Raw genomic sequence first — 11,961 nt, 5'->3', positions numbered from 1 at the left:
ATACACTCCCGAGGCAAACATTTGTTGCTTGGTTTCCATATGTGACCAACAGCTAGTACTCCAGGAGTAAAGATGCATGCATCTGTTGCTTCGTTTTCATCCCGAATGTATTTAATATGGGTATAGTTGCAAATATAGATCCTAATTAATTACTCATTGGTATTTACAATGATGTCTAAAACGTCAATTAAACTAGAACCGGAGGGAGTAGCTGTTAAGTGGATTGGATTCTATCTCTAAGTGCCAACCAATGAACCAAAGGAAATATTTAATTTTCATTGGCCAGTACTAGAAGTGTGATCAACTGAACAAAATAAAATGATCGTGTTAATATTCGCGAATCACGAATCACGTCCAAGAGGCACTCTCTCTTCCCCTCTGCTCACACAGGGTAATATACCTCCACAGGATTTTCACAGGAAATGCTGTTTTTTTTTTATTTGGGTGTTCTTTGTACAGTTCTTAACACGATCCAGAGGTTCCAAAACTTTTAGATATAAATCAGTTTTTTTTTCTCAAATAGAAATTTGTCACTACAATCAAGACTTTCATCGTGTACGACGATCAATGTCCCAAATGCGGTGATTTTTTACTAAATTTTTCTACATATAAACTCCATAGTATTATTCAACTTATAGTAGTCAAATCATTCGTTTTTACCATCGAATTACTCATCTATTCAGCACTGCGTTCTATTCCATTCAACCCAAAAGAACATTAAGCTGACAGTTGTATGAATGTGAACCATTAGACCACCAGAGGCCCAGAGCTCGTAGGCATACTCTTGCATGAGTAATTGCTGAAATCAGAGGTGTGTCGTCATCCTAAGAAAAATATATATCATCCTAATGGGCTTATGGTTATGTTTTCCTCCACGAGGAAAAAAAGGTACTCGAAGAAAGAAAAGATAGGATACAACGAAGTTGCATATGAAAGTGGGGAACGCGGGTTGGCACTTCGCGTCCAGACTCCAGAGATGGCATGTACTATATAAACTTCCCCCATTCACTCATTCAGTCACTCGGACATGCCCAAGCCCTCATCCAAACCGCATCAGCAGAAGCAGAGCTCAGCTCATCATCGACCAAGTTTAGCCGCCCACATCAATCGCATTGCCCCAGAAATTTGAGATCAAGTGAGCAGCAAACCGAAATGTCGATACCAGCACACCAATCTGTCGTCTACCTCCTCCTCGTCTTCCTCGTCTCTGTTAGTGGTAAGCAACCAATCCTCTGTTTCCTCTGCTTCTTGACGTTTGCTTTTCATTCGCGCTAATCTTGTGCTGTGCGCTTCAATTTTTGGTGAATTATTCTAGGTGTTCGGTCGAAGACGTTCACGGTCACGAACAATTGCGGGTACACGGTTTGGCCGGGGATCCTGTCTGCCGGGAACTCGCCAGCGGCGCTCGACTGCACGGGATTCGCGCTCGCGCCGGGCGAGTCGCGGACAATGCCGGCGCCGCACGGGTGGTCAGGCCGCCTATGGGGCCGCACGTTCTGCTCTACTGATCCCGCCGGCAGGTTCGCGTGCGCCACCGGCGACTGTGGCTCGGGCCGGCTGGATTGCGCGGGCAACGCCGCCAAGCCACCCGCGACCCTGGCGGAGTTCACGCTGGACGGCAGCGGCGGCATGGACTTCTACGACGTCAGCCTCGTGGATGGGTATAACCTTCCGATGCTCGTGACGCCGCGGGGCGGGGTGACCGGCGAAAACTGCGCGCCGACGGGGTGCATGGTCGACCTCAACGGGAAATGCCCAGTCGAGCTGAGTGTTGCGTCGCCGGCCGCAGCCGGTGGCGGGGGCGTGGCTTGCAAGAGCGCGTGCGAGGCGTTCGGGTCGGCGCAGTACTGCTGCAGCGGCGAGTACGGCAACCCCAACACCTGCCGACCGTCGGCGTACTCGCAGTTCTTCAAGAACGCGTGTCCGAGGGCCTACAGTTACGCCTACGACGACGCCACCTCCACCTTCACCTGCGCCGGCGGCGACACGTCGTACGACATCACCTTCTGCCCCAGCACAGCGAGGTAGCTAGTTAGGAGTAATTTAATCGAATTCCCTTTGTTAATTGCCTCGGCTCGCTGTAATGATCGCCACTCACTGATTCTTTCGTGGCTGTGGCTCTGATGAAATGCAGTGTGAAATCGGTTGGATCAGATCACGGAATGGTATACGCCGGCGGCGCGCAGCTCGTGTCGTCGTCTCCTCGCGTGGCGGCGAAGACATGGCTTCCGCCCGGCGTCATCGTCGTCGGCGTCGTACTTCTCGCGCTCTCCCGCGCCTTTTAAATCTGGAAAGACCAATTTAAGGAAGTTTCAGTCTCCTAACATAGGAATGATTTTTTTTAGAGGACATGGCATTATTGGAGATTGGAGGTTGTTCTGTAGATAAATCATGGGGATATGGGCATATGGCCTATGTTTTGATGATTTCCTCCTCGTGTTGCTAGTAGATGGGATTCTTTTGTACGATACGTAATATTTGCAAGATTAAATTTATTTTCTTTTATACTATCCACATTGTTCGTCTTGATCCTACCCATTTTATCTTTCTGTTCTCACTAGCAAAACACGTGCCTTGCAGCAAACTCTAATAATTAGTATCCAACCAAACTTTCAGCCGCGCGATGCGCAGTATTTTATTTGTTGTTCTCACCGTATTCACCATAGTCGTAATTTTTTTTAAAAAAGAAACATCTATACCATTGACTAAATAATAAAAACTAGCACAGTGGCCCGCGCAGATTGCGCCACTTATAATTTTTCCCATATAATATCATATATATTTTCACATTTTATTATTGAAAAGATTGAAATGACAATATAATTTTAAATTACGTACTAACTTGATAAAACAAACCAATGCGCAATATTCATATTGTAATGTATATGCGTGAAAGTTATTAATTGTTTTTTTATTTTAGTTATTTCTAAATTGTATTTTTATATATAATTTATACTCCTCTTTAAATATTTCTTTTTTTAATTTCATATTTATGCTATTTTTAAATTGTATTCCTATATAAACAATAGACTGTTCTTTCAATATTTCTTATTTTTAATCATGAGTTTATGTTATATATTTTATATTCCTATATGAATTCTAAATTCTTCTCCCAATATTTTTTTTAATTTCAAATTTCAGTTATTTCTAAATTATATTCATATATGGACTATAGACTCTTTTTCCAATCCTCTTTTTCATAAAAAAAATATGAATTTCAGTTATTTGAAAATATATTTTTATATGGACTCTAAACTTTACTTTTAACTTTTCTTATTTTTTAATTTCGACTTTCAATTAGTTATAAATTCATATATAGGCTTTATACTCTTCTTTCAATATTTCTTTATTTTTAATTCCGAATTTCTGTTATTTCTAATTATATTTTTATGGACTCTAAACTCATCTTTAGTATTCCTTATTTTTAAATTCTAAATTTTAGTTATCTCTAAATTGTACTCTTATATGGACTCTTGCCTCTACTTTCAATATTCCTTGGTTCTAATTTTTGAATTTTAGTTAGAATTTAGAATTTTAGTTATTTCTATATTATATTTTTATATGGACTTTAAACTCTATTTTTATTTTTTATTCAAAATTTTAATTAGTTTCTAAATTTCTATAGACTCTAGACTTTCCTTTCAATATTTATTAATTTTTAATTTCAAATTGATTAATATGAGAATTTATAAATCGTGAGAGTGATCGTGGATCTTTTTTTCTATTACTTTTCAAAAATCAATAGATATATTTCTATTTTTATTTTTAATTAATGTTTGTTTTCCTAGACAATTTGAACGAACCTGGAGGTTCCTTCTATTACCAATCTAATATATGTTATTTTGTAGCACACAAATTTATTTTTTCGACGATCCTTTGCTATAAGATTCCAGCATTCTTTGGTGCCAATTTGTTAATGAAGTGGATTCCGACGGCAAAACTTTCGTCTTGCTAATTTGTTGGCAAAGCTGATTGCGGCTAGAATATTTATAGCTGGATATTTGTGTTTTGTGTTTTGCTTTCATTGCAAGGAGTATCGATCTATTTATTACTACGGGATGAATCGTGTACAATTCGGAAGCGTATAAGCTAATACCGACATGGATGCTAATTCCATGTATGAATATAATTATGAATGGTTTGTTAACTGTTGTCTGTTTCCTACACTATAGCCATACTTGAATATTTATTGTTATATCACATTTCCAAAAATAATCATGTCCGTTTGTTTTTTGCTTCTAATTTTCATCCGATTAAGAGTTGTGATTAGTTTCCTAAACCTACAATGCATGCATGAGTATGTTTCTGGTACGTCACGTTTCCAAAAGAATACATGTCCGTTTGTTTTTTGTTTTTTTCTTCGATTAACGTGGTAATTTCTAGGTCGCGAGAGTGAACGTGGTGGCTTCTTTTTTTATATTGCTTTATTAAGTTAATAGATGTCATGGATCCAATAAAATAGTCATTTTGTCCTGGTTAGATATATAGCCTACCAACACTACTTCTTTATTATCATTTTTACCTATTATAAAAATTCAAGGTGTTTTTGCTCATAACTTTCGTACGTCACCCAAATAGGGCCTGTTTTTTTTCCGACTCTGTTCGGTCACGATTTTTTTCCGGTTCTTTTTTTATCCGCACGCCGTTTCTTTCTGTCGTGGTTTATTTTGTTTTTTTTCATGTTTTTTGTGGGACCGTTTGTTTCCCTTTTCCACCTGCCTTCTTTTTCGTCCGATTTTTCAGTGCGTCACATTTTTTTTTGTTCTCTTTTTTCAATCTCCTTCTGTCTGATCCGCACGCCTCAGCCGCAGCCGGGCCAAACCCTAGGGCTGTTGTCACATCAATCTACCTCCCGCACGTTTCCTCCTCCAAGTGATTGCAAAAACCGATTTCCCACTCCTACATCATCATTTTCCCTATGATTTCATATTTCAATTCTGGCTTTAATTTGCTGAATTTAATCTCTATTTAACCGCAGCTGATAATGGCCAATTGGTAAGTTTGATTCGCTCTGATTTTGAAAAAAATGGAAAGAGAAGATTGAGTAGATCAAAAGCCATTGATAAATTTTGAGAGATCGAGAAAGATTCAACTGAATTTAATGGGGGAGGATCAGCTTTGCCATTTATGGGACGGGACTACTTTTCCGAGGTTGGGCCTACAGCTTCACTTGTGGGCTAGGATGAAGCCATTTTATGGGACGGCATTACTTTCCTGAGATTGGAGACGCTAATAGGATATGAGCTGGGCCTACCGCTTCACTTGTGGGCTGGGACGAAGAGAGGTACCATACTAGGCCGGGGCTGAAAAGGAAGAAAGAAATAGACTTTCAACCCAAAAACAAGGAATAACTTTTTAATTATAATGTATAGCGATTCCAATGTTTTAATTTATTACTCAGCTCTAATAGGCTCCTAATAGTTATTATTGTATAAAAAAATGACTTTACCCGTTGCAACGCACGAGCATTTTTTTTAGTCTATACTAATATATAAAAAAAGAGTTGCACCACTCCAATCACACATGTCAAATCAACGGGTGAATCCCTACCGTCCATCTATCTGCATCCACATCGTCTAATCCTCCCTAATCCCAACGCACGAAGACTACGCCTACCGCTGCCGCTGTGATACTCTTCCTCGCTCCTTGCCTCCTCCTCCCTCCTCCTTGCGTGCACCGCAGCTGCCACCGCCCTCCACCAGCCCCTGCTGTCGCTCCTCCTCGCATGTACCGCTGCCCCCGCCGTCACTCCTTCTCGCGTGTATCGCTGCCGCCGCCTCCCCGCAGGTACTGCTCCATTGCTTCCGCTCCCATCTTCCTCTTCTCTTTTTGAATCACCACCCGGTTCTTGACTTCTTTCTGATCTACCAAACTGAAATCAAATCCAGTGCTCTCAGAACAAACGAATAGTTTCACAACTCTGTGATTTGATTTGATTTGATTCGAATAGAAGGAATCATTCTTGGTGATGTGTATAGAACGCTCGCAGTTGCTAGCAGTCCTAATTTGATGTTCTAAATCTTGTTGCACTGCTGAAAGTTACTTTTTCTTCTTCTTATTTGCATATTTTTGTTGTAGGGAGGCTAAAATACTCCATCATTGTCTTTGTAGTACAAGCTATACACAATTGTGTAAAAGATGGTGTGACCAGAGTGGAAGATCAATAGTTCAACGACTCAAAGTTACAGCTTTTGGTAGTCAAGAGAGGTTCTTGGCTATATATAGTTCTTGGGGCAGGAGAGCAGGCGGCATGGCCAAGGTGAAGAGGAGAAACATTTCAACCTCCTTTAGTTTCTGTGCAGTGCGTCTCTTCTCTAATAGTTTATTTACAACCTAATGGTTCCATATTGACCTTTCAATTACATGATAGGTAATTATCTGAAATACCTATTATCAAGCCGAAAGACAATATGAATCTCCTGTAGTGAATATAAAGAGAATCAAGATTATTTTTGTTGGTGATTTTGGGTTATATTTGGAACAACGAAGGTATAATCAACTCAACAAGTTTCATGAGAAATCATATATCCGTCAATCATTGCAAAAAAAAAAAAAAACCAGCAGATTTCCTGAATTAATTATATAGCATCATATCCTATTTTGAATTTTTTACAGTTCTGTTTCATGTACATTTTTGTCCTATGGGCTGACAGGGGTGATAGGAAGAGTGTTTTATTTGGTTACTGCCAAACTAAAAGTGTCTGACCGGGACCTATTTAACTAATGTTTTTGTTTTCCATCTGCAAATTTTTGAAGGACTCCAAATGTGGCTCAAATACATCTTGATTCCACCTGACTTCACTATATTCTATTCCCCTATTGATGTTAACAGCATGTAACCAGGTAAATTTTGTTAATTTGTAATTGTGTCCAGTAGTAAGTTATAAGCAATTATAGTTCAGGCTGGCTAAGCCTACCATAGTTTCACTAAAACGCAGTCACTTTTTAACGGAAAAACATTGTACAACATTCTTAACTTTGCATTTTACTGTTAATTAATTTTAGGTGCACTGTACTGCAGATCTTGTGAGCAAGAGGAGATTCTCAATGTTGTGACCATCATATGTAAAGAATAATTTCAAATCACTTCTATCCCGCACCAGTAAAGGTTAGCAAATCATATCCAAATACTTGAATGTCTCCTGTTAACCTAACTAATAATTCTGTAATTTGTTTTGTTATTAGTTTATATTTAATACTTTAAATATGTGTCCGTATACTTAAAAAAATTTAACACACAAACTAAACACAGAAACAGAACCTAATCTGGAGAGATGCCTGTTTGCAGATGTCACTCTGGTACGAGTGCGACACATGCAGTCAGTCCAGTACACATAAGAGAGCAAGAACAGGTGTCCACCATGTGATTGATCAGTGCGCCCCAGTACACTAAACAAAAACAATGATCATCTAATGAAAATGATGTTATTTTTCGTTGGGCTGGAACACAATATTTTTACTTGAGCGATCGATCTATGGAAGTTGGAATATCGTTCTCACAGGGCAGCCAAATGGCAGCACGCTCTGAGAATTTTCACAACTCGATCGATCACAGCACAGCCGAACTTACAATAGGAATTGAAGCTAGCAAGAGAGGAGAGGAAAAAAATAAGAATGTGCCAACATCCATGCACGATCATGCCTCAATTTCTACCCTAGCAAGCAATGCAGCAAATCGCAATGCAAGCGCGCCTGCCTCATGTCATCTGATGGAGGTGGCAGAGGCGGAGAGGAGGACGCCGTGGAAGGTGGCCTCATCGCAGGGCAGGGTGATACCCATGTCGTGGTCGAAGCCAAACTCCTCCTCGGCCTTCCTGAGAAGCTCCTGGAACTCTGGCGCCGCAAGGCACGCCATCGGCACGATGTAGCGTCTCCGGCTGATGCCGACGTACACGGCGAAGTGGCCCCTCGGCACGTCCCCAGGCAGCCCATCGTCGTCGCCGCCGGCGCCCTTTATCCCGAGGCTGGACGAGCACCTCCGCAGCATCTGCTTGAGCTGCCCCGGCTTCTTGGACCCCGTGATCGCCATATGGCGCCGGTCGATGTCCACCGGACGTCCGGACGGTTAGTGCGTGCAGCAGTAGTAGTGGTACGTCGAGCAGCGAGACATCGACCTGCCACCTGCGGAATAGCGTGGTATTTAAGGGGGAAGGGTGGGAGACACGCGGGTGCATGTGGGCGTGGGCTCGCTCGGGCACACGGCGGCAGCGGCACGCCCGGGTGGGTGTTAGTAGTAGAAGGCTGGTAGCTAGTGGGTCGCGCGCGAGGTGGAATGTACGGTCCTACCACGCTACTGCCTGGCGCCGATCGCGCGCCGCGGATATGGCTGATTTCTCTACTCCGGTTTCGCGGCCTCTGGGAGCGTGGCGGGGTAGGGACCGTGTACCGGGCCTACCGGCACGGGTGCGCAGGGCGGTATGTGGCGCATGTGGACGTTGTCCCGGCACCTGCTACGCCAGAAGCCGTTGCTGCGTACTGTACTAACCCGGTTGCTGCTTCTCTGGAGAGAGGGATAACAAGGGAGATTTTCTGTCTTGCGCGGTCAATTGATTGAATGATTGATTTTGATTCGGGCAGGACGGTCCTTTTTTGGGCGGGTTTATCCAGGCCACAGAAGGCTAGCTAGTACTAGCTGTCTATACTGATTGCAGGATTTCCGAAACACCATGTTCTCTACACTGCCAATCTGCGATGTTCAATGCATCTACTCCCAAATTGCTTCCCAAATTGCATCTGGGAATGTACTGCTTTTCGTGGGTTGCTGGCTGGTGATCAGTAGGGACCGGAAATGGTAGGTGAGGATTGTACGTAAACACTGTACGACTGTTTGTACTCCTCGCAAGTTGCAGCCAATGCTCCCAAAAAACATTTCTTTATGCCATATTTCAAATACAGTAAATTAATCACTTTTGGGCTGTCCCTTTTAAAGAAACTAGGTGATGCGGGAATTAGTAAACAATGCTCAATTTGTTTTTCAAGAGAAAAAAAATAATAAAACATCAGGGTTTATCAATGCTTATCATGAAACAAACAAATGATACCCCGTATTAATGTGAAACATATTGATAAGTATATCTTAAATATTGTAAAAATGATAGATTTGTTAAAATATTGTACAAATGATGTGAGGGGTGATGATTAGATATACTTACATGTTGATTTATAAAATTAAATAAATTATAGATGATGTTGTATGCTTGATAAGAATATGTAATTATTACTAGTGGGTGATAATGTGATATGGTTGCATGTTGAGCTTTAGACTTAGTGGGATATAACTTTATAGAAAGTACATATGAAAGAATACATAGATAGGCACGCTTCTCAAACTCCTAAACGATATAATTTTAATAAAAACTTTATATACATATGAATTTATTAAAAATCCATTTAAAATATAATTTCAACTTTATAATAATTAATCCATTCTATGGATCTGTTTGGGGGAGCTTCTAGCAGCTGCAGCTTCTCCTAGAATCTCCAGTAGCCAGAAGCTCCCTCCAACAGTTTAGCTTTTTACCCAGATTCTGAGAATCAATCTGTAGTCGTAGAATCTAGAAAATGAACTAGAAACCAAAAGCTGGGTTTTCTAGCTTCTCTAGATTCTCACCAGCTAGCTTCTCAGCAGCTGCTTTTCATAATCTTAAGCTCCCCCAAACAGGCCCTATTCCATTCAGAAGCCGTGTGCACATAGATACTATAGTATCCATCCTTCCTTAACAATACAATCACTGGTGGAGAAGAAGTTTTTACTCCCGGTTCGTAACCCCCCTTTAGTCCCAGTTTTCCAACCGAGACTACAAATCCGGAACTAAAGATCGCTATCGTTAGTCCCGGGTGAAATAACCGGGAGTAAAAATCTATCTTTAGGACTAAAGATATTGCCTTTAGTTCCGGTACTAAAGATAGAGCCAGGCTGATCCCGGCTGCTCCTTTATTCTATTCTTTTCTTCATTGTTTTTAATATATTGATTTCACTCCATCCCCATCTCCAAAATCCCAAATCAATTATCACCTCCAAATCCTCAAATCGATCATCTCCAAATACATCACAAAATCTTAAAAAAAATTACATCACAACTTCTAATAAATTCATCACATATCCACATCACACACAAATCAAATACATCTCAGATCCGGATCACAAATTCTCAAAAAAAAAACAAAACAAGCCGCCATCTTCCGCCTGCCGCCCAGCCGCCGCCTTTCGCCTTCCGCCGGCCAGCGCCGCGCGCCGGCCGCCAGCTGCTCAGCCGCCGCGCGAGGCTGGCGCCGCGCCTGCAGACCGGGGAGGAGGGGGGAGGGGGAGAAGAAGGAGCCTCGCGCGGCACCGCCGCCGCCTGCAGATCGGGGAGGAGGGGGGAGGGGGAGGAGAAGGAGAGGAGGTGGAGGAGGAGGAGAGGATCCTCCGCGTGTAAGATAGCGAGGAGAAGGGGATCGGAGGAGAGGAGAAGAGGAGGAGGGGAGGAGGAGATATGTATCTCGATCCCGCACGCCTCGATCTCTCCGCGCATGCCGATCTTTTTTCCCGGTTGGTGTTACTAACCAGGACTAAAGATTGATTACCAACCGAGACTAAAGATCAAAAAGTACCTATAACCTTTTTCAACCGGGACTTAAGATAATCTTTAGTCCCGGTCTTATTGTAACCGGGATTATTATGGAATCTGGTCGACCGACCAAAGATGGTTTCTCCACCAATGAATTATACCACGTTCAGACACGAATATTCTACACCGCTCGATTATTGAGTGTACCGATGATAATGAGCACCATCTTTGCTCTTCAACTTATCAAACGTGACCATATTATAAATTTGATTTTTTTCATGTTTTTAACATTGTTTAATTTAAATATATAAAAGTTTGAAAAGAAATTCATTTTTTCCCTCAAGCTATTTCACCAGAGCACTCGACCTCTAAACAATTTTTGTTCTTCTTTTACACCTCAAACTATTGGAGATGGTCCTACTTAATCCCTAACTGCATTTCTCTTTTTCCCTTCCTATATATTACTTCTTCTGTTTCAGGTTATAAGACTTTCTAGCACTGCACATATTTATATACATGTTAATGAATCTAGGCGCGCGCGCGCACATACATATATATATATATATACATATACATATATATATATATATATATATTCTTTAACATATATATGAATGTGGACAATGCTTGAAAGTCTTATCACCTTAAACGGAGGTAGTAGTAAGTAATATTCTCCTATAAGTCTCGACACTATTTATAATTTTTTTTATCATCATTGTTCGCATGGTTTGGAAGCTCCAAAAGACTGATCTAAAAATCAATTGCTCTACAAAACTACAGCATACAAATATATAGCTTACATAGAAAGTTTTGAAAAGAAATATATTATTATGGATAAAGTAAACCATTTTCAACAGTTTAGAGTAAAATGAGCAAATAAATAGTATAAGGGTTAAATGATCCCATGAAATAATTCGACTGAATAAAAAAAGTTTTTTTTTCTAAAGGGACATAAATTACTTTTTTGCTACTAAGCATTGCGGCCTAATAATTAATGACAGATAAAATATCGTAAATTGATCGATTTAATTGCATCTTTTAGATAATGGAAAGACTCTCGGCCTTTGCTTCAGAGAAGCTACAACCATTCCCTCAAAAAGAAAAGAACCTACAACCATATTACATAGTTCACTCAATAAAGAGCACATAAAAACTAGGAAATGATGAAACAATAACTAATAACCCGAACATCGTTTATTCAAGTCCATTTGGAAATATACACCCAAAGTTAGCAAATATATACATGACCATTGTTTCTAGGTTTCAGCACGCAATATATATTAGTTTCTTGTCCTCGTCACATCTTTGAAGTTGTGCCTAGAACCGAAATCGGTACGTTGCCCTTAACAGGACCTGCAGATAAGATTTCATTAAAGATTTGTTAAAAATCATATCATTTCTACAAAACAAA

The 11,961-nt window shown here is 40.8% G+C and overlaps 2 protein-coding genes across 2 annotated transcripts; one reads left to right on the top strand and one right to left on the bottom strand.

The window, feature by feature from the left end:
- The first annotated feature begins 1,037 nt into the window (after positions 1–1,037).
- Positions 1,038–2,564, top strand: LOC127763505 (thaumatin-like protein 1b). The gene is made up of 3 exons (XM_052288230.1): positions 1,038–1,216; positions 1,316–2,024; positions 2,135–2,564. Exons 1-3 carry the CDS (start codon positions 1,153–1,155, stop codon positions 2,283–2,285), a joined length of 924 nt encoding a protein of 307 aa, XP_052144190.1. The 5' UTR covers positions 1,038–1,152; the 3' UTR covers positions 2,286–2,564.
- Positions 2,565–7,350: 4,786 nt separating this feature from the next.
- LOC127763802 (auxin-responsive protein SAUR50-like) lies at positions 7,351–8,094 on the bottom strand. The gene has a single exon (XM_052288595.1). The coding sequence runs from the start codon at positions 8,027–8,029 to the stop codon at positions 7,703–7,705; it is 327 nt and encodes a 108-aa protein (XP_052144555.1). The 5' UTR covers positions 8,030–8,094; the 3' UTR covers positions 7,351–7,702.
- Between the last annotated feature and the right edge of the window lie 3,867 nt (positions 8,095–11,961).

This window comes from Oryza glaberrima, chromosome 2 (genome assembly GCF_000147395.1).
Source record: "Oryza glaberrima chromosome 2, OglaRS2, whole genome shotgun sequence".
NCBI lineage: Eukaryota > Viridiplantae > Streptophyta > Magnoliopsida > Poales > Poaceae > Oryza > Oryza glaberrima.
This window is presented reverse-complemented; position numbering and strand designations above follow the sequence as displayed.